General features: G+C 45.5%; 1 protein-coding gene across 2 annotated transcripts in view; it reads left to right on the forward strand.

Annotated features, from left to right (window-relative positions):
* WIPI1 (WD repeat domain, phosphoinositide interacting 1) overlaps positions 1–23,661 on the forward strand; it is a 53,159-nt gene that overhangs the window by 13,247 nt on the left and 16,251 nt on the right. Inside the window, exons 1-5 of one of the 2 annotated variants that reach the window (XM_083148112.1) lie at positions 10,731–10,991; positions 14,609–14,691; positions 16,519–16,688; positions 16,762–16,858; positions 20,721–20,818. In XM_083148112.1, the coding sequence (XP_083004238.1) occupies positions 10,921–10,991; positions 14,609–14,691; positions 16,519–16,688; positions 16,762–16,858; positions 20,721–20,818 (519 nt within the window). In that variant the 5' untranslated portion in view covers positions 10,731–10,920. Of the gene's footprint in view, positions 1–10,730; positions 10,992–14,608; positions 14,692–16,518; positions 16,689–16,761; positions 16,859–20,720; positions 20,819–23,661 lie in introns of those variants that run through there. The other variant, XM_083148113.1, reaches the window with a different exon arrangement.

Raw genomic sequence — 23,661 nt, forward strand, 5'->3', positions numbered from 1 at the left:
CTCTGTAATAGATGGCCGACGAAACCTTTTTTCTCGCCTGGAGCAGTATCTCTATCACTTCTGGGGATAGGTGCTTCTCCCTTAGTTGCTGCCTCTCAATTTCCACGCTGTCAACGACAAGTTCTGCGGATCTTGGCATCTGATTGGCCCCTGAAACAGAAGGTCTGATGACACTGGCAGAAACAGAGGTCCGGCTACCGCCATGCTCTCTAGCATCGGAAACCAAGCCCTTCTGGCCCAATATGGAAGAACTATCAGCACTTGACATCTCTCTGATCTGATCTTCCATAACACTCTGTGGATGAGAGAAAATGGTGGGAACACATAGGCTAGGGAATAGCTCCACTCCTGAGATAGGGCGTCGACTCCGCACGACCCGCGTGCTGGGTATCGTGAGAAGAACCGGGGAACCTTTTTGTTGACCGATGTTGCCATTAGGTCGATCTCTGGCATGCCGAAGTTTTCCACTATGAGCTGGAAGACTGACTGCTTTAGTTCCCATTCGCCTGGAATTAATGTATTGCGACTCAAGAAGTCTGCTGCTTGATTTTCTTCCCCTGGAATGTGTAAGGCTGTAATAGACAGCAGATTTACTTCGGCCCAAGACATTATATTCTCTACTTCCTCCAACAACACCCGACTTCTTGTGCCTCCTTGACGGTTGATGTAAGAGACTGTCGTGACATTGTCTGAGAACACCCGCACATGTGACCCCTTTATGTCGTCCGCGAAGAATTTTATCGCTTGCCACACTGCCCTCAACTCTCTGTGGTTCGAGGACCAGTTTTTTTCTTGCATTGACCACCTTCCTTGGCACGATCTTCCTACCCCATGCGCCCCCCAGCCTGAGGCGCTGGCATCTGTAGTTATCACTACGAATGACGGACTTTGTAGGGACCATCTTCTTTCTCTTAACAGGTCGTAGCTCCACCAATTCAAGGAGACCTTTACTGCGTTTGGGATCCTTATTGCTTGATCTAGTGGCGTATGATCTCGTGAGAACCTCAGGAGAAACCATTGCAGTGGCCTCATTCTCCATCTTGCCCAAGGCGTAACTTCTACTGCTGAAGCCATCATCCCGAGCAAACTCATGGCCGTTTTTAAGGGCACGCGGGGTTCGCTGTGAATAAGAGAAATCAGCTGCTGGACTTTTTCGCACCTTTTCTCTGAGAGCGCTATTTGGAAAGAGACGGTGTCTACCATGATGCCTAGGAATTGAATCTTTCTTGACGGAGTGAGACGACTTTTTTCCCAGTTGATCATCCAACCGTGCCTCTGAAGAAACTCGATGGTGTAGTCTCTTGCTCGTACACTTTCTTCCTCGGACTGTGCTGCTATCAAGATGTCGTCTAGATATGCCCACACCATCACTTTTTGCCTTCTTAGGTTTTCTATTAATACCACCAGAACCTTCGTGAAGACCCGGGGTGACGAGGTTAGCCCGAATGGCAGGCATGTGAACTGGAAATGTCTTTCTTTTATGGCAAACCTTAGATACTTTCTGTCGGCTGGAAAGATGGGAATATGAAAGTACGCATCCTTTAGGTCGATTGCTACCAGATAATCGTCCTTCCTGATTCCCATCAAGATCGACTTGGTCGTTTCCATATGAAACTTCTTTTTTCTTAGCCGATCGTTCAGACCCCTCAAGTCGAGGATGGTTCTGAACCCGCCTGAGGCTTTGCTTATAACAAACAACCGGGAGTAATACCCCAGTCCTCTTTCTTTTAACGGAACTTCTTCGACTGCTTTTGTGTCGATCAGATCCTGCACGCTTGACTTCAACACCTCCTTTTCCGCTTCTGATAGGGGAAGATTGGAACTTAAAAACTTTGCCCATCTCGGCTTTAACAGAAATTCTAACCGGTATCCTTGAGATACTATCTCTAAGACCCATTTGTCCGAGACGTTGTGCTCCCAGACGTGAGCAAATTCCAACAGTCTTCCTGCTACTGGAATCCGCTCCATAGCGCCCCTGGCGTCACTGCTTCTGGGCTGTACTAGAGCTTTCGCCTCTCTTTTTAATATACTGGCGAAAAAACGCTCGTGACGTACCTGATGCGTATTTGTCACGAAAAGGCCTACCTGGTCTGTAAGACCTGGCCTGCCTAAATGATTGCCTATTGGAGTAGGCATTAAATCTACCTCTCCTGTCCTGGGGTAACCTGACCGATTTACCCCCCGACATCCTCTGAATCATTTGGTCAAGCCTACTTCCAAAGAGAAAAGCCCCCTCATACGGAAGTGTGGCCAGTTTATTTTTGGAGTGTGAGTCCGCTGACCATGACTTCAGCCAGAGTGCCCTTCTGGCTACTACTCCTGAGGTCAAAGATTTGGCCGAAAAGTCCAGCATGTCCAGCGATGCCTCACATACATAATCTATGGCCATTTGTATCTGAGCCAGGCTTTTGCTCATATGATCTCGGGAGGTTTTATCCTGCATATCATCTTGCAGTGCCGCACACCATATGCGTAATGCTCGTGACAGAGAAGCTATGGCTACGCCTGCCTTCATGGACACAGAGGTAGATATATGCAAGCGTTTCAGAGCACTCTCCATCCTCTTTTCCATAGGGTCCTTCAGGGAAGCACCGTCCTCTAACGGAATAGTCGTGCGGGTAGTGACCTCAGATACAGATGCATCAATTTTGGGCACATTGCTCCATTTCAGAAACTCCTCATCTTCTAAGGGAAACATTTTCTCAACCCTGTTAAAGGACCCCACACGTTTGTCCACATTATTCCACTCTTTTATCAGTATGTCTTTGACTACCTTGTGGACAGGAAAGCATCTGCCTTTCCTTGACCTATCTTCAAAAAGAGTGTCCAACTCCGTTTTAACCGGCTGCTTGTAATTCAAGGTCTTATATAAGTTTTTTAACACCACTTCCACAAGACCTAAATCAAACAAACGCTCGTCTTCAGTCACTTCTCCAGATTCGGCCGTGGAACCACCTGTGCCGTCATCAGAACCGGCCCCTATAGATCCCACATCATCGTCCACATCCAAACTGGTCTGAGACCTAGACCTTTTATTGCCAGAGTACTCTTTTTTAGAGACAAAATTTTTCTCCATCCATTCCCTAAGTTCTGATATCTGGCTAGACACTGAAGCAGATTCCTTCTTCTGAAGACAACATTTGCATAATACATCCTCTCCAATAAACGACTTGTCACACTCAGGGCAAATCTTATCCAATCGCTTTTTAGCTGTCTTCTTTTTGGCCACAACAGGCACACTAAAACAGAAGAAAAAGACAACTAACTAACTGACTGACCAGCAACAAAGTACCATAACCAGTCCTCACTGAGGACTTACCTGGGCAGCGGTGTATTCACATTAGGAGAGGCTCCCTCCATACTGCAGCAGAGTCTCCACAGAGCACCACGCAGACAAGAAGCAGCAGCGCCTGTCACACCGGCCAGGCGCTATATATATACTGTTCTTCCGCCCTGTGAAACGCACGTGACCCGCGCTGGAACGCAGGCCGCGTGCTGACGCGTCGCATATGCGTCACGTCCGCCCGTGCGTCACGTCCGCCCGCGCGTCTCACACGGGACGCCAAGCAAGGAAGCGCCGTACGCTTCCTGTCAGTGGAACGCACGCGGTCTGCCTATGCACCGCAGACCGCGCGCCGGAAGCTCGCTTCACTCCCCCTCCGGCGTCTGCTTCCTGGAACAGACGCCAGCCTGGGGGAGCATGCTGATGCCGCTCACTCGTGCTCTGGACTCACCATACTTGCGCCATGGCTCCCGCACTTAAAGGCTTTAGGTGAGTCCCATACCTCCTTGATACCGGGTTACAGGCTCCGCCAACCCATGAGCACAGATCCATGCCGCCGGCTTCGGACCACATATATAGGGTAAGGCTCCGCCACCCCTCGCTGCCAGGTCTTTTAGTCATGTCTCTACACTAATCTAACTACCTGTTTACAGATAGAGGAGACAGGAAAAAGACTATGGTCTAAGGGGAGGTGCTCGGTTATATAGCAAGAGGAAGAGGAGGAGCTGGGTCCTAGGGGAAAAAACTACCTGTCTAATTGGGAGAGAGAAGGGGATAAACCCAATGTAATGGCTGCCATGAAGTATGAAGGAGAAACTTAGGTACTGTACGCAGAACGGCCCTATCCTCATGAAACACCAGAAAAGGTGGCTTACAAGACAAAGCACCCAATTCCAAAACTCTTGTGGCTGAAGCAATTGCCAGAAGAAAGGTAAGTTTCCATGAGATAAACTTTAATTCAGCTGACTTTAAAGGTTCGAAAGGTGGCTTCTGTAACACGGACAGCACCAGGGAAAAATTCCATGGCGCCACCGGCTGTTGATACGGAGGTTAAATACGGATCACCCCCTGAAGAAAAGGTCTGAATCTCCGGCAAGGGAGCCACCATCTTTTGAAAGAAAATTTATGACGTTGAAAATTGCACTTTCAAAGATTGCAGACTCAACCCTGTTGAAAACCCATCCTGGAGAAAAACTAGAAGTCTAGACAACTTAAACCTAGAGGAGTGTACCCTTCTGCTTCTCACACTACCTGATATAAATTTTCCAGACTCTATGGTAATTAGACGCAGACACTGGTTTCCGAGCCTTCAATATTGTCTGAATAACCGCATCAGTCGTGACCACAAACCACTCCCAGGTCAGCAGAGAACGACCTAACTGGAAGGTTTCTAAATCCGTCCACCAGCGTAAGGATTCCCTGTCTCCTGAGTCTTTCTTGTTTCATGGCTTTCGGATTCCCCCAACCAACTGCTGAGAATGTTCCACTGAAATATCCTCGAATGGAACCTTGCATATTGCAAGGTCTCAAATGTGGCCACCATTTTGCCTAAAAGTTTTAGACACATCAGACTGATGGATTGGAGGAACGACAGGACCAAGAGCCTTATGTCCCTGGCCTTGGCCTCTGGTAGAAAAACCTGATGTAAGCGAATGTCCAGAACACCCCCAAAAATGGCAATTTTGGGGTCTGGACCAACTGAGACTTTTTGAAGTTCAGTATCTGCAAAACAAAGCAGCGATTGATATTCTCACCAAATAGGCACGTGTAGCTATGCGTCCTGAATATCTACGGAAGCCAAAAATTTCCCTGGCTCCATGCTCAGTAACACTGACCTTAGAGACTCATCCTGAAATGATCTACCCACAGATGTTTGTTCAGGGATTTTAAATTTAGGATAAGTCTGAAGGACCCGTCTGGTTTGGGAGCCAAGAACAGAATGGAATAAAATCCCTTCTTCTGTTCTCCTGGCAGTACTGGAATCACTACGATGTTCTGAATGAGAGATGCCACTGCCCCCAAAAGAGCCTGTCTCATGCGGTTTTCCCGTGGCAAAGGTGTTGGGATAAAACAACTTGGAGTCGACCCCCCACTCTGATCCCAGAACAGGGAGCCTTCTCCCCGTCATGCCGAGGATTTATCGCCTTGGAAGACTGCTTCTTTACGAAGGCACCAAAGCGGGATCTAGAGGGAAATTTGCCCCTACTGGGTTGCTCTCTGCTAGACGTCCCCCCCCCCCCCCCCCCCGAAAGGAGGAATGAAAGGAAGGTTGGAAAGCTCCAAATCTTGAGGCCCCTTGCTTTGCCGCAGAAGAGGAAGGAAGGTACTCTTCCCCCCTGTAGCCTGTTTTACTAAAGCCTCCAGTGATGTGCCAAAAAAGTAGCTCTCCTTTAAATGTCAGTGACTGCTTGGATTTACTATCCACCTCCCAGGCATTAAGCCAAAGGGCTTTCCTAGCAGTAACAGAGATGGCCGACACCTTGGATGCCATTTTGACTCCCTCTTGACCAGCCTCACAAACATATTCTGCAGCACATTTCAACTTTTTGCCAGGGGCAGAGGCCTCAATATCCTCCTTCTGTCTCCAAGCATTGTCCTCAGGACACTCCCTCTCTTCCTCCTCAAAATCAAGACTAAGTGGAGGCGGGGTAGATAAAGGGTATCTAGGAGTGTTAACATCAGGTACCTTAATAAACTGCTCCATAAATGCACTAATTTTAGGCACACCCTGCTCTGTGTGCTGCATTGCCTGAAGTAAAGCAGGGACTCCTTGTGACAGAGGGGAGCAAACAGAGGGTTGTGATGGGGGGAAAAGTCTAAGAACATCCCTATGCCTATTTAGGACCTGCACCAAGTCAGCCATAGATCTACCCAGGGCAGCTGCCCACGCAGGTTCAGGCTGCTCTGTCCTCTGTGCTTGAGCCCCACTGGGAACAGAGTCACATGTAGGGTACAAATCCCCCTGGTCCATTTGTTCACAAGTTAATTTGATACAGCAAACATGCAGTCTATTAACATAGCAGAAGCCCCTCCTCTACAACAGCAGAATTACACCTTTCTGTCATTATTACAAATAATCACAGTGCAAATGTCAGGCGATATACAGAATAATGTAACCAGTGTACTTATCTACCAGCTGCTGTTGTTTCTGACCCTCAGCGGAGACTGGGAAAGGCACTACCCAGAGGAAACTACATAAGTCCGCAGTCAGTAATACTTTTAGCTCCGCAAGGTATGGGGAAAAAGGCGCCAGACCACAGTGAGGAAGAGGCCAAGTCTCTGGTTCAGTGGGGAGGTAATGCGTTTGGCGCTCCAATCTGCTGTTTCCTCTGCCTCCCAGTGTCTTCCCTTGAAAAGGGATCACTTAGGAGTGCCCTGTTGCGCAGGGCTCCTGTAACAGGCTTGTCCTCCAACATGGAGAGCGCCTGTAAACCCGGCAAAAAGGCAGCACCGTAATGGGGATCACCCATGATCTCCCTCTAGAGGGAGATGGTTCAGGTCTCCCCCCAAAGGGCAGGAAGGTCAGAGCCCTGTGCTGGGAGAAAGCAGCCCTTTCTCACCAGCTCATAGGAACCTGACAGAGAGCACTCCTGTCAGCGCTTGTAGCGCTGCTCACAGTGTAAAGTATTTTCTCCAGGAAACTTCACACTGCACCTGCAAATAGCTAAGAGAAATTAATAAAATAAAAAATCCTAACTCTAAATAAGATGCAGCACCACAGCATATGTACCCACTCCTGTGAGTACATATGCCACAGGGGATCTGCTAATACTCATGGTCCCAGTGTGGCACCATAGGCTGAATAAAAGAAAATCAAGAAAATAGAAAAGCAAATGGTCCTCCAAAAAGAGAGCACGTCTGTGGGCGACCGTCAGTGGTGAACCTTGATATAGAGTATTCAGCCTCTGGGCTTCCCCAACCCACTTCCTGTCCTCACACCGATGTCTGCAACTGGGTTGGGATCATTTGGTCTATTGCATTATGGTAGAAAGTCATTAGGTCGAATCCATTAGGTCGACATGCTAAAAAGTCGACATGATTCTAGGTCGACATGGGAAAAGGTCGACATGATTCTAGGTCGAAAGGTCATTAGTTCGACAGGTCATTAGTTCGACAAGGTCATTAGTTCGACATTGTCTATGTCGACATTCACAAGGTCGACATGGGGTTTTTCACTGTTTTTTTACCTGAATGTCAACACAGTCGACATGGACACAGTTTAAAGTGCACTGCATCCCCTCGCATCGCTCGCTGCGCTCGCTATGCGTCGGGCACGGTGCCTCGCTACGCTCGGCACACTATTTTATTCTCCCACCACGCCCTAGTGGATGGTAGGGCATGAAATACCGCCTGTCGGCACATGTTGGCTCAAAAAACAGTGAAAAACTCCATGTCGACCTTGTGAATGTCGACATAGACAATGTCGAACTAATGACCTTGTCGAACTAATGACCTGTCGAACTAATGACCTTTCGAACTAGAATCATGTCGACCTTTTCCCATGTCGACCTAGAGTCATGTCGACCTTTTAGCATGTCGACCTAATGGATTCGACCTAATGACTTTCTACCATAATGCAGTAGACCAAATGACCGCATCCCCTGCAACTAACAGGACACGCGGTGTGAGCAGACACACTTAGTGTTCCTTGTTCCAAGCTCTCTGCCCCCCTTGCGGTGATTTCCTTTTCCAGGTCACACTGACGATATCCTTTTCCGTGTCCCAAGTTCAGCTCTCTGTCTGGATTTTGTGTAGCCCCAAAGGGCTATACTCTAACTAGCAATCATGGTAAAGTTACCTTTGCTTATTTCTGCTCACACCTCATAAACTCACAAGCAGAATAAATAAGTTGTGGTCATTTTCCTAAACTACACTAATTGTATAGCTTTCAGTTAAAGGCCCCCATACATTAGGCCGACTTGTCCAAAGGGGGGGGGGGGGGGTGGTGGTCACATACGATTTGGCACTTGATGTGCCAGGTTTTGCATGTGATAAATCGCATGCGATTTATCACATGCAGTCCCCCCCGGGGAGCTGCTGTCAGCGGGAGCTGAGCAGGGCATGGGGGCTGCAAGCAGGCAGCGGAAGCAGCCTGTAGTACCTGCGAATGAAGGGAGCCAGATGCCAAACGGGGGACTGCAAGCACGGAGCCAGGCAGGGGAGGCAGTGGGCGCACTGGTCCAGGCGGTGAACTCCGCGAGGGGACCAGAGACCGGGTAGCGTAGGGGAAGCCGGGCAGCAGCGGGCGGACATAGAAATGAATTAACAGTCAGTGATTGGCTGAGAGCTCTCTCAGTCAGAGAGCTCTCAGCCAATTACTGGCTGTCCATTCATTTCTATGTGCCCAGCTTCCCCTACGCTACCCGGTCTCTGTCCCCCTTGCGGCGTTCACCGCCTGGAAGTATCTTGCTTAGGAGCAGCAAACGCGTTGGCACAGGCACCCCAGCCACCCCCCTCCACCTTGCTGCTGTTCCAGACATCACCTTGGCCAGGAAAATTACAATATCATATTCATCAGTGGAGAACCAGACCGGGACATCTACCCATCAACCATTCCATTGTGGTACCAACCTCTGAAGGAACGCCACCTATCTAAGGTACCTACATATGGTTACAAGTGGAACCTAAACACTACAGAGAATCCAAATCAAGGATATTTACCACCACAATTCAGATTTGGAGGAAACTCTGCAAAAAGGGATTCCCGTCCCAGTGTCTGGAGGACAATTCCACCATCCCCATCTCCCATCTTCACTTGCCAGAGAATAAGGTGATAACATCCAATACTGGACTCAGCTTTTTCAATTTCCCATTATTCCCATTTTAATCCCCCGATGCAATTGCACCACTTTTTAGAGTGTTATATGTTGAAATAATTTGTTATTGTTACATTTTTTCAAATCCTTGTTCTGTCCTCAATTTTGCGCAATCTCCCCCACTCTTTCTCCAGCCCCTAAATGTGTTTATTTTGTATCATGTGTTTTAATTTTGTATATACAGTCCTTTGGGGAGAAAGTAATACGGTCACCAGCATGTTAGTCGACAGTCATTAGGTCGACACCATTAGGCCAACATGCATTTAGGTCGACATGAGTCCAGGTCGACAGGATCATTAGGTTGACATGGGCTAGGTCGACAGTCAAAAGGTCAACATGGGGTTTTTCACATTTTTTTGAGCCGACATATGCCGAAAGGGCATGGAGAGAGAATAAAATAGAATAGAGAGTAGCGAAGCACCATGCCCGAAGTATGGTGAGTGCACGTTTCAGTGTCCATGTTGGCTGTGTCGACATCCGGGACAAAGAAAATGTGAAAAACCCCAATGTCGACCTAGACTCATATCGACTGAAATGCATGTTGACCAACATGCTGGTGACCTAATGATCCATACCCAGAAGAAAAAAGGCAATTTTGTAATTGTGTTCTTTAAAATAAAGATGCGACCAAACCAGTCATGTCGGGGCAGAGCCAGAGGGGGTTATTGTCGTTCGCAACGTGTGTTTGCACGTACTGGCTGCGAGTGTATGTTTGACAGTTTGTATACTGAAGCCCGGGGAAAGGCTCAAATCGGGTCCCATCGCATACCTTAATTAGTGGCATGCGATGCGATGGGCGTCGTGATAATACACAAGTACCGTTAAGCCTTTTAAACAATAAAGTGTATTTTAGATTACACTATAATCAGGGTTGCCTACCTGACCCTCTCCTTCAGGGAGAAAATGCTCTGTTCCTGGACTTCCCTGGTAATGTATGATTGCCATCACCTCTGGGGAGCTAGGTAATTGATAAGAAAGGCGTTTCACCATAGGTGATGGCAATCATACATTACCAGGGAAGTCCAGGAACAGAGCATTTTCTCCCTGAAGGAGAGGGTCAGGTAGGCAACCATGACTATGATACACTATCCTCTCTGGGTTCTTCTTTTGCTTCCATAGGTCATGAATTCATCAGTATATACACATAATTATGAGAAGTACAGCATCAAATAAACATTCGAAAAAATCGAAGGCATGTAGTATTTTCTTGTCTTGCACCCATTCCGCTATATTTTAGTTATACAGCATACGCGCACCTGTCTGATTTTTCTCTTTATCTAGTCCACAATATGGCTGCTGCGAGAGAAGACCGGTAACGGGGCCGTCACCTAGCACACTTTATAAATTCTGCTATGCTGGCTATGGAACAGACCGAAGAAAAAACACGAGGAACGTAGGTTCAGTTCTCTCTACTACAGTACAGAACTCACCGAAGGCTGGCAGTGGCACTGGCAGCGAGCTATGGCGCGCTGCTGACAGTGACACCATGAGCTTGGCGTCACGTACCCAAAGAGCCAATAGTAATAGCTTTCCAGCCTCGTGTCACCAATCAGGAGCGGCCCTGTTGGAAAAGGGGTGGTGTTTATGGAACCCACTCTGGCAGTCCCGTGATTCCGGGGAAGTTGGCTGCTGAAAGAAACTTTGTGATGATTGGTTGGTTGTAATACGCCCTGTCCAACGAGAGTGAAAGGTGTAGATAGTATTACCGGCGCTGTCCAATGGAATTGCGGAAAGGTGGAGAGGCGCTGTCAGCTGTTGTTTGTTTACTGCGGATGTGGAAAGTACAGTGAGCGGTAAGGGGCCCGGGCCGGAGCAGATGATATGGATGCCGGAGGAGGAGCAGGGGCAGATGGAGCGGAGGTCTGCTGTCTGTCCTACAACCAGGACTGCACGTAATATACCTTGACCGTTCCACTATCACATTATACGGAGGGAGAGGGGGCTGCCCCTCTATTATATTTTTACTGGGCAGGAGGGGGCTGCACCTCTGTTATATTATTACTGAGAAGGACGGGCTACACTAATATCATTTATTTGTATTATTTATTACAGTTTCTAATAAAGCGAAGCAAATTCGGTTGCGCTTTACAATAGGAAACCGTGATAAAACAAACTGGGTAGTAACAAACTGACATAGAGGTAGGAGGGCCCTGCTCGCAAGCTTACAATCATATTACTGAGCAGGAGGGGGCTACACCATTATTATAGGTTTACTGGGCAGGAGGGGGATACATCGCTATTATAGTCTTAGTGTGCTGGAGGGGGCAGCATCACTATTGTATATTTTTACTGTTGAGGGAAAAACTATACCATTATTATGTTATGCTGGGGGGTTAGAGTTATACAATATTATGCCAAGGGAGGAGCAGATGATGATGATGATGATGATAATATTTCATCGTAAGGAGGATGGGCTGTACTATTATTTTATTAAACTGTGAGAGGAGGAGGTTATATAGTTATAATTATACAGAGGATGAGGAGGAGGTTGTTCCATAAGTATGATCAATCACGAATACTTCTTATTCTTGTACCGTATAATTAGCACACTAGACAAGGGGATGGTATATAACATAATAGTAAATTGGGATGTACAGCTCTGTATTTAATACCCTAAATCAGTGGTCAGGGAACTCGGTCCTCATTACCCCACACAGTGCATGTTTTGCTGGTAACCCAGCAGGTGTACTAATTACTCACAGACACATTTTATAAGGTCCGCAGGTGGAGTTAATTATTTCACTTGTGATTCTGTGAGGAGACCTGCAAAACATGCACTGTGTGGGGTAATGAGGACCGAGTTCCCTGACCACTGCCCTAAATGGACTATTGCTGTATATTATAGTAGGGTACCACTAAAACCTATTACGAAAGGAGGGCTAAGGCTACACCCAGTTTTTGTGTTACCATTAGACAGGCAATCACCAAGAATTAAAAGATCTTGCTGCACTGCTAGAAAAATAAAGGGAACATTTAGGCTGTGTACACACAGGGGCGATTTTGTCTAATATCGCGGGCAATATGGTCGCTGAGCGACCATACTGCCCGCGATGGGAGTGTGCACCAGCGATATATCACCGGGTGCGCGCTCCCGTTTCCTCCCCTGTAGTGATCGCTGGTCGCAGGAACATGCTGATTTCTTTCTCATCAGCGACCATCTCTGGTTGCTGATGCAAACGGGACACTGAGCGATATATCCCCCGTGTGTACGGGGCTTTAAACAACACAATGTAACTTCAAGTCAATCACACTTCGGTGAAATCAAACTGTCCACTTAGGAAGCAACACTGATTGACAATCAATTTCACATACTTTTGTGCAAATGGAATAGACAACAGGTGGAAATTATAGGCAATTGGCAAGACACCCACAATAAAGGAGTTGTTCTGCAGGTGGTGACCACAGACCACTTCTCAGCTCCTATGCTTTCTGACTGATGTTTTGGTCACTTTTGAAAGCTGGCGGTGCTTTCACACTAGTGGTAGCATGAGAGGGAGTCTACAACTCACACAAGTGGCTCAGGTAGTGCAGCTCATCCAGGATGGCACATCAATGTAAGCTGTGGCAAGAAGTTTTGCTGTGTCTGTCAGCATAGTGTCCAGAGCATGGAGGCGCTACCAGGAGACAGGCCAGTACATCAGGAGACATGTAGGAGGGCAGCAACCCAGCAGCAGGACCGCTACCTCCACCTTTGTTCAAGGAGAAACAGGAGGAGCACTGCCAGAGCCCTGCAAAATGACCTCCAGCAGGCCACAAATGTGCATGTGTCTACTCAAATGGTCAGAAACAGACTCCATGAGGGTGGTATGAGGGCCCAACGTCCACAGGTGGAGGTTGCGCTTACAGCCCAACACCATGCAGAACGTTTGGCATTTGCCAGAGAACACCAAATTGGCAAATTCGCCACTGGCGCCCTGTGCTCTTCACAGATGAAAGCAGGTTCACACAGAGCACATGTGACAGAGTCTGGAGACGCCAAGGAGAGCGTTCTGCTGCCTGCAACATCCTCCAGCATGACTGGTTTGGCAGTGGGTCAGTAATGGTGTGGGGTGGCATTTCTTTGGGGGGCTGCACAGAGGTAGCCTGACTGCTATTAGGTACCGAGATGAGATCCTCAGACTCCTTGTGAGACCATATGCTGGTGCGGTTGGCCCAGGGTTCCTCCTAATGCAAGACAATGCTAGCCCTCATGTGGCTGGAGTGTGTCAGCAGTTCCTACAAGATGAAGGCATTGGTGCTATGGACTGCCCACCTGCTCCCCAGACCTGAATCCAATTGAGCACATCTGGGACATCATGTTTCGCTCCATCCACCAATGCCACGTTGCACCACAGACTGTCCAGGAGTTGGCGAATGCTTTAGTCCAGGTCTTGGAGAAGATCCCTCAGGAGACCATCCAGCACCTCATCAGGAGCATGCACAGGTGTAGTAGGGAGGCCATACAGGCATGTGGAGGCCACACACACTACTGATCCTCATTTTGACTTGTTTTAAGGACATTACATCAAAGTTGGATCAGCCTGTAGTGTGTTTTTCCACTTTAATTTTGAGTGTGACTCCAAATCCAGACCTCCATGGGTTAATAAATTGGATTTCCATTGATAATTTTTGTGTGATTTTGTTGTCAGCACATTCAACTATGTAAAGAACAAAGTATTTAACAAGAATATTTCTTTCAGATCTAGGATGTGTTATGTTGTTATGTTTATTTTTTTGAGCAGTGTAGTTACATTGGGCAGGGTAAGGAATACCATAGGTGGGTAGTGGTGCAGGAGAAGTCAGTAAGGAAGAAGTGAAAGGGGGTTATCAGAGAGGAGATGTAGGACACATACCTGCCTAAACACGTTTGGTATTTTGAGATGAGACTTGAGATATGTCAAGGGATAGCCTATATAAGGATTCTATATATGTGTAGCCAGTTTAGGTATTTACAAAGTGGTACTGTGGATTTAGTTTTGGTGCAGCATTAGAATGGAGTGAAACATTGAGACAGATGGTTGAGGGGAATTTTAGATTCAAGGAGGTTGCAGTATTGAGGGACCCTCCTCAAAATCACCTGCTACAGGGGTCACTGACTACTGACACTCTGCTTCTTCCATGCTGCCAGGTCAGGACAGCATAACATGCCATCCGTCACTTTGTGTACTGCGGTGTGGGGGACCACAGTTACTACTGTGTGATTGGTTTCTTGTCCAGCCTGTGAGGTGCCGGTGACCTCACTCTACTGGTGGGGTGGCCAGGGTTGGCCACTGCTGTTTTTATTTTTTTCTTCGCGTCAGCGTACACCCTAATGTAATGCTCTGCGCATGAAAATGGAGATGACGACTGCATGGGTAAGAGTTTACAGGACAGTTACTCCCCGTCTGTCATAAGTGGCAATGTGCTTGAAATTCTCCACAAGGAGGTTTACATACAAATCTACATCCGGTCCTAAATATTTTTTGTTATTTTTCTCCTTGAGATTGAATCAAACTAACTCATTTAACTACTGCTAATACTCTGTTTCCAGGTCACTGGCCATTGGGATGAAAACCGGTTACAAGCTCTTCTCTCTGTCCTCTGTGGAGCAGCTCGACCTTGTCCATGAAAGCTGTAAGAATCCTGCTTTTTCTGGGGTATTTTCTGGGGTAAATTACAGTTACCAAGGGCAGTTTATCCTACCACTAATCATCATAGCTGGACATTTGGGTTACATGAGGAGAGTCCCTATAGAAAGTAATAGAAGATGTTTTAGGCATTGCCATCACCGGTCTCCAGTCTTTTGTCAAGTCAATTGGAAACACTATATAGATCTGCATGCCTGTCTACTATGTGTCCTATTGTCAACATACAGGGGAAGGGATAGAATGGAAGTGATAGAGCTTGCCATAGAAACAGCAGGTTACATCAGTGGTGTCAAACTCATGGCTCTTCAGCTGTTGTGGAACTACACGTCCCAGCATGCCCTGCCACAGTTTTAGCAATCCATTATATAAAATCTGTGGCAGGGCATGCTGGGACATGTAGTTGCACAACAGCTGGAGGGCCATGAGTTTGACACCACTTGGTTACATAATCTCATAAATCCCATATATTAGAAAAATAAAACGTTTTTTTTTTTCACTATAGAATGTTTTATTAAATTATAACTGGAAAGGGCAGAATTTTTTTTGTAAATTGAATTTCTTATGTAGTAGGCCTCTTGTTCTTTAAAAAACTTCATAAGGGAGCAGAAGCACCAATAGGCCAATGATGTATCTATAATGGGTATAATGGGCGAAGTATGTGCGGTCCACACATAGGCCCTTATTCAAGTTCACAAATTCCTTCTCAAATGGACAAAACCATGTGCACTGCAGGTGGGGCATATGTAACATGTGCAGAGAGAATTAGATTTGGGTGAGTTATTTTGCTTTTGTGCAGGGAAAATACTGACTGCTTCATTTTTACACTGCAATATAGATCTCACTTTGAAGTAAAACCCCACCCAAATCTAATTCTCTCTGCACGTGTTACATCTGCCCGCCTGCAGTGCACATGGTTTTGTCCATTTGAGAAGGAATTTGCCTTTGCGAGTGAACTAGAATAAGGGCCATAGGCCCATGGTTCATGGGGGCCCACACTGCACAGAATGCATTCCTTTCTTCCTCTCAAGTCCCATGCTTGCAGTGGCAGTGCTGCAAAATAATTGGGAAAATGTTGCAGCAGCACTTGGAGTAGGGAAATCACAGTGAAATTGTCCACCACACCATTTTCCCAGAGACCTATTGCTAGCACAGCGCTAGAGTCTACTAGTGCTTACAAACATGTGCTTACAAATTGGCTAGAGAGGATGGGGCCCTGACAGAGACTGTACATGGGGCCCTTCTTCTCTTAATACCCCCTTATGTAGGCATGCGATTATATGTTTAGTCATGCTCTGCATGTTTTGTTTAGGGCAGGCATGTCCAAACTGTGGCCCTCCAGCTGTTGTGAAACTACACATCCCAGCATGCCTTGCCATAGTTTTAGCATTCTCTAATAGCAAAACTCTGGCAAGGCATGATGGAACTTGTAGTTTCAAAACAGCTGGAGGGCCATAGTTTGGACATGCCTGGTTTAGGGACTCCTTTGACAATCTATGTCACAGTTGCTGGTTTTGTTTTTAGATCGAAGTAGATTCAATTAGCTGATTCAATCCCATAGACTGGTAGCAGGATCACCTATGACTTTTGCATAAAACAATTTATTTTTCCAGGACAGCTAATAATGAGGACTGCCACACTGTGTGGTAGAGGACCTAGACTGTGTCTGTTTCCCACTTGATAAGTCTTATACATTTACAGATATACTGCTCTAGGTATCTAGCTCCCCCCCCCCCCCCCCCCCCCCAGTAGTTATTGTTATGACTCTCTTGGTCATAAAAAATACCTTCTCTCTTATTAACTCTTATGCGTTTAGATGAGCTCTTGGATGTTTACATCGTGGAACGGCTCTTCTCCAGCAGTTTGGTTGTGGTCGTCAGTCACTCCAAACCGCGGCAGATGAACGTATTCCACTTCAAGAAAGGCACCGAAATCTGCAACTACAATTACTCCGGCAACATTCTGTCCATCAGACTAAATCGACAGGTATGTAGCAGGAGTGCTTAAAGTTACTATATTCTGTGGGGTAAGGAACTTGCTGATTATTCATTTTTTGTAGAGATTGGTGGTTTGTCTAGAAGAGTCTATTTATATACATAATATAAAAGACATGAAGCTACTAAGAACTCTGCTGGACACTCCTCGAAACACATCTGGTGAGTGAGAAATGGATTGTGGTGCTAATTCAGCATGGGTCACTAAATCGAGTTACGACTGCACATGCATACTGTACGCATTCGCAATGGGAACTAGCATTAAAAAAAATGCACATGGATCTTAAATATTATTCACTCACAATTTGACTGACAGGAAGCTGGCATTTAGGGGGGGTAACCTGACGGTTTTGGGGTGTGTCAGAAAAAACGCATGCCCAGGCATTTTTGAGGAGGGTCCTTGACATCAGCGATGACCATTCTCACCCTTTCTCAGTTGCAGATTAGTGGAAGCCTCAGACTTACTCCTATTTGCGCAGACGACTCTCAGTCGATTGGAGAATTCGCACGTGGATGGTGATCAGTGATCCATTCTCAATTCTCTCGCATGTTAGTGAGGGGCATTTTCTCTTTCTGTCTGGGCAGCAACTTACTCCTTGGAGTCCTCTGTGAATTCTCACATTGGTGATCCATGTCAGAATTAGCCCCAGTGGCTGTTAATGACGGGTCATGTTAGGAAAAAGACCGATTTTAGTGCATACCTAGATTATTCCTATAATTCTAGGAAATGGAGTAAAGCATGACATGCCTAACAATACAATCTATAAGTATAGCGTAGAAATAAAGGATGGGCTCTTTAGTTGACTGAACTTATCATTTATAAGAACTTATCTTCTCAATTCGCTATAGTCATCAACAAAAAAAAAAGTAAATCCTATTTTAAATCAATTTGCATAGAAGGACATAATTAATAATTGACTAGTTCTTATCAAGTTCTGAAATTAAATAAATTATAAATCTTATGTGACCAATATCCCATATCAAAAGTTGCTTGATCACATTTATATTTTACAGATGTGAACAAATTTTGTTGGTGTCCTTTCAATGTACTTTTCTCTGAAATTACTTGAAACATTATAAGAGTAATTGGCATCCATCATTGTTTATTCCACATATAATCTATATGGAATTCATATAGAAATCGGACTTTACATTTGACTTTTGATTCAATAGAATATTTGAAATCCTGGTCCGGATATAATGTACAACGAGTCCGGCAGCCATGTGCGAGTTTGGCCGGAATTGTACGTGGCTACCGGACTCGCAGTGCATTAAATCCGGCCCAGTAAATCAAATGAAAATAACACGGGACCCCTCATCTTATATTTGTTACACATCCTTTAGAGACCATTTCTGCAATTAAGCGATTTCTGTAGCTCTCAAATAGGACTCTGCAGCTGCCACCAGGTGGGGTTTCCTGAGCAAACTTCTCTAGCTCTCTCAGGTGTGATGTGTTTCCCCACACTGCATGTTTCAGCTCTCTCCATAGATGTTCTATGACTGGGGTAGCCAACTCCAGTCCTCGAGAGCTACCAACAGGTAATGTTTTCCGGATCTCCTCTCAGAGTCACAAGTGAAGTAATTAGCTCCACCTGTGGATCTTTGAAAATGTTTCAGCTAGTAATGAGTGCAGCTGTGCAGCAGCTAGGATGTCTAGAAAATTTGAACTGTTGGTATCTCTCGAGGACCGTGGTTGGCTACCACTGTTCTATGAGATTCGGAATACATTGATAGTCTTGCACAGAGTCAGGGTTCCTCATTCTAGACCAGCAAACCAGTCCCAATACATAAACGAATATCCTGTTTCACTATAGGTGCGTTGTCTTTTGGTTTTCCTTTGAAAGTTAATTTTTTTTTCTGTGAACATAGAGCTGCTGTGACTTGCCAAAACTCCAGTTTTGACTCATCTGTCCAAATCATATTCTCCCAGAAGCACTCTGGCAATTTCCAGTGTGGATTTTTATTTTTTTAAATAAAGTAAAGTCCCAGTAGGCTCCAGGAGGTCTCCACCATCTGTTTCTCAAAAAGCACATATGTGACTAGACACATACTTTGATATTGGAGTTCTAAAGCTTAATTTCATAACTGTTCAGTTAATAAATAACAGAGCAAGTGCTTGTAGTGTCTGTTCGTTAAGTATGTATCATCCGGAGCACTTAATTAACCAGTCATATATGATACTCTTAAGGTGCCCATACACTAGTAAGATTTATCTGCAGATCTGGCTGGTTGGAACAAAAACATGGTTATGAATGAGTGACAGTTTGTGAGTTTTCCAGCATTTTCAAGCAAATGGTCAACTGTCATTTGCTCTCATCCATACCCATGTTTTTGTTCCAACCAGCCAGATCTGAAGATAAATCTGCGTGTGTATGGCCACCTTTAGTTGGAGCTGTTAGAAAGTCCAGCTACAATAGTTACCACATCTTCACAGATTTGCGCAGGGTCCTTTTTAGAGAAGGAGCATAACACCTATTATTGGATCTCTAATACCCCTTTCAGACAGAAAAATCCCAAAAACCCAGGTATTTCCCGGATACAAAAACCCGGGTAGAACTAGGCAGCAAGGTGCTGACCCCCTTTCACACAGGAGCAAATACCCGGGTATTTCCCGTGTCGACCCCTTTCACACAGAAGCCGGATTTTTCCTGCAAAACTCTGCGTGTCATAAGAAAAGGACAGTTTTAAAGGCACACAGAGATGAGGTCATCAAAAGTGGGTGGTGACTGCTCACTGCATTGCATTAACCATGGCATGACACAAGGATATGTTGTAAACAAGTTTTATTGTTTTTATATACTGGAAGGTACATGTTACCTCACATGGCTGTCAGTATATTTGCAATGTTTGAGTACACTGTGGCATCTTTTACTGTCCCATTCATCTGTTTGCCGATATCCTCCTCCCCTCTCACTGCCAGCAGCTCTCAACTCTTGCTTCTTCCAGTGAGCCATGCTATCCTTTCTTCAGCTCCCTAATGACCTCAGAGGCCAGCCCCATTGCCATGCCCTCCCAGCCAATCAGAGAGGGTCATCCTCACAGCCAATCAGCCAGCACCCCACCAGAAGAGCCAATCCGTGCCTAACAATGTGTAATAATCCCAAAAACCCGGGTCGTTTCCTTTCAGACAGCCGACGACCCAGGTTTTTGGAATACAGACCCGGGAAAAACCCAGGTAAATTCCTGGGTTGAAGCCCTGGCATTTTAGATGCGGGTTGACCCTTTCAGACAAAAAAAAAAGGGTCTACCCTCCTCGACCAGGGAAATTCCCGGGTCTTTTTTTCTGTCTGAAAGGGGTATTAGAAATGTGATGTAGTTACCGAGAAGGTACCTATATAGATGGTTATATTTGAGGCTGGGAACACTGGGATCATGATGGATTAAATAGTAATTTTGGCCATTCCAGCTTCTAACATGTTTTGCTGAATCAACTAACAGCTTTTTCAAAGGTTGGTTACAGACCCATTAACTTCACAAGAATATCAAGCTGCTTGCAGATGGTCTTGTTTGTTTCAAACTTAATATCTGATCTTCCCAGACAACTGTTTGCTTTTTCTGGTCCTTGCTCAGTGTGGTGCACACAATGATACCAAACAGCAGAGTGACTACTTTTCTCCATTAATAGGCTGACTGGCAGATTAGAATATTGAAGATGTATGATTCTGTTTTTAGTAAGCAATTATTTTGAAATCTCACTAATTCATCTATTTATTATAATTTATAAGGGTTACCAACAAACGTGTCCAGACAATTTTAGGATATCATTGTGTAATTACTTAAATTATTCTCCGTCTCTTGGTTTTATTATATATAGCAAAGGCATGGCAGTAAGATTTGCCACCTATGTGCAGATGGTGGGTTAATCAATGTATAGTGAAGACGAAGAGCTAGCTGTGGACAGAGGCTGTGAAATAGTGTTCATCTTACTTGAGAGTGTATTTGGATATCACATATTAGTTGGGAGTACATTCCTATCCTTACAACTTTTGTCCTGAGTATAATTAACCTCTTCTCTGCCATCCAGGTCTTTGTGCACTTTCTATAAACCATTCCAACTCCTACCTAGCGTATCCAGGCAGCGCCTCCATGGGTGAGATTATGGTCTATGATACTAATGTATTGGTAAGTACGACTCTAGTTTAGATTGTCATTTTAAAATCATGCGATGTACCTCTGGCTTTGGAAATGAGACCTATGTTATGAATGTGTATTATGATGAAATTGCTTTGTACATATGTAATGAAACACTATGCATTACTATGTGCAGTATAATGTAGTTAAACCACTTTGTGTATAACAAGGTATCAGGAGTTGAACTCTCTGACACTGCTAGCCTGTTACATCTGTCTCTCCCCTCCACACCTGAAGTGTACTGATGGAAAATGTCTAGAAATGATGCTGCATTGGAGGAGAAAGTTGTGCTTTTCTATGGAAAGGTTAATTTGTTTATACAGTATTTGCACCCTTTGCAGATTGAAATTTGTATTCTTACTTTAGGAACATGAGATGCAGGTTGTGTGGGTATTCTGGCAAGATGTAATAGACTGTGAGATGCAGGTTGTGTGGGTATTCTGGCCAGTATCACTCTGCTTTTAAATCGACAATTATTTACAAGACCAAACTTGGTTTGCCCCTTTAAAAACACAGGCATACTCATGGGAATTCCCACCAGCCTGCAGGCTTATTACATAAGCCCGACATGTTTTCTGTACAGCTCATTTTGATCATAAGACTTTTTGGTGTATTTTATAAAAATAAACATAAAGCTCATTTTTTTATGTTTTAGTAGACTCTTATGTTAAATGCTGTTACAAATGGTTCAAGAAATCATTTCACATTATAAAACAGAGTTATAATGCAAGTAATGACACATGCAGGAAATGACTCATGGGAGTAAAATCCTTGCCATGTCATGAAACCTTGCTTCGTCAGTCCGGTTTTCTCAGCTATAACTTTCAGCTTTTTCTAGCGTTCATTGTCCTTTTTCTTCTTGACATTTGTGGAAATGATCAGTTTGCCCAGATTGTAACAGATTCCATTGCATCCTAGTTTATTTCCAGACTTTGGAGCATATCAGCTTATGTTGTAGTCTTGCAAATCCTCATAAAACAACAACCCATATAGCATAGAGCAGGCATGTCCAAAGTCAGGCCCTGGGGCCAATTGCGGCCCGTGCTGTCATTTCAAGTGGCCCAGAGTCTCCAGCTGGAAACGGGCAGAGCATCAGATGTGGGAAGCACAGCACAGGACACTAAAGGTAGGGCCCCTGCGAGTGTGCCTTTACCTTGCTGTCTCCTGCAGTGAGGAGGTGCCGGCCGCCACAGTGAGATGTGTCTGGCATCCTACCCCTGCTGCTGCAATCGTATATCACCCTAATCCACAATCACAGTGACAGCAGTGTTTGGGGAGGGGGGCAGCAAGGGGGAAGCTTGCTCCTGTAACATGCAGAGCGGAGGAGGGCGGCAGCGGGAGCCCAAGCATCTCCTCTCCTTGCAGTTCCTGCTTTGCCTCTCCTTCCTCTGGCTCACACAAGGGGCTGGGAAACATACAGAGAAGGGGGGGCAGAGTGGGGGACATACAGTGAATGGAGGCAGTGATGGCCATTCAGAGAAGGGGGGACATAGAGTGAATGGGGGCAAAGTGGGGTACATAGTGAATGGGGGTCATACAGTAAATGGGAGTCATACAGTGAAAGAGGGGCAGGCTGGGGTGGGGGGGGACATACAGTGAATGGGGGCAGGCTGGGAGAAATACAGTGAAGGGGCAGGCTGGGGGATGTAGAGTGAATGGGGGCAGAGTGGGGGACCATTCTAATGTAATTAATGATTCAAAGAATGTCAGGCTGAATGGTCGGCCCCCACACATTTACACTTCACCAAATCTGGCCCTCGTCGCAAAAAGTTTGGACACCACTGGCATAGAGCAATGCTGCCCTGCATGCCACGTTCCACCTAGTCATGTGCTCACAAAATGTTGCTCTCACATCGCTATTGTGCAAGCCCTTCACTATACAGCTAAGCACTCGCACATCACCAGTTACCCCTGGCTGCATAGCTTAGCTGTAGAGTCAGGCAAAGACCAACCACGCTTCAGGGCACAGACCCTGCATGTCAAACTACGCAACTGCTGCTGCCCTCCCCCCATATGGTCTAGACACGCCTGTGCTGTCAAGACCACTCCAACAAAAAAACCTCAGACCCGCCCTGCAAACACGTTAATGTTATACAGTTTGATGAATCTGAAGTAGGTGAGCGGATCGTTGGGACAAAGGCTGTGCCACCATGGTGCAATAGGCCTATGCCTTGCAATTACTGACCACTGTTGGATCACACATTTCCAAATCTTCTGTATGCCACAAACTTTCAATATTTTCCAATATCGAGTCTAAATATGGTGCTTTGTGGGTTTTTTTGCAGTGTTTTAATCCAGTAAAATACAGTAGACATTCTGTCATCAGTATTTCTTTTTTGAAATCTGATACAGGTTTACAGCAATAAATTCTGTTTCTTAGTAATTCTCATCTTTTTCTTCTTCTGTGATTGTAAATGGAAATGCCCTTACATTCCCCACAAAATCTAATTGTATCTGGGCCCTGTGATGAGGGATGTCTGACAGAAGTGCCCTGTGTGATTCACATGCAGCGGGGAGGAAAGTGGCTATAAAGTCTGTACCAAGTAATCTGTTCTTTATGCTCTTGGAACTTATTATCTTATTTCTGGAAGAACATAATTTGGGTAAAAATGAGATCACCTCTACATCCCATATACTTTTACATCACAGCTCTTTTATTTTTTGGGGGATTTATCTCATCCTCATTAAATACTACAACAAATGGATCTTTTTATTTGTTTGATCACTTATTTTACTCTGTAGATGTTTTAGGCAGTGTCTATCGTCATAAGTAGGTTTAGCTCATGGATGAGATTTTGACTATATAGTCAAAATCGCATGCAGATCGCACAGGT

This window comes from Crinia signifera, chromosome 6, assembly GCF_055691185.1.
Source record: "Crinia signifera chromosome 6, ASM5569118v1, whole genome shotgun sequence".
NCBI lineage: Eukaryota > Metazoa > Chordata > Amphibia > Anura > Myobatrachidae > Crinia > Crinia signifera.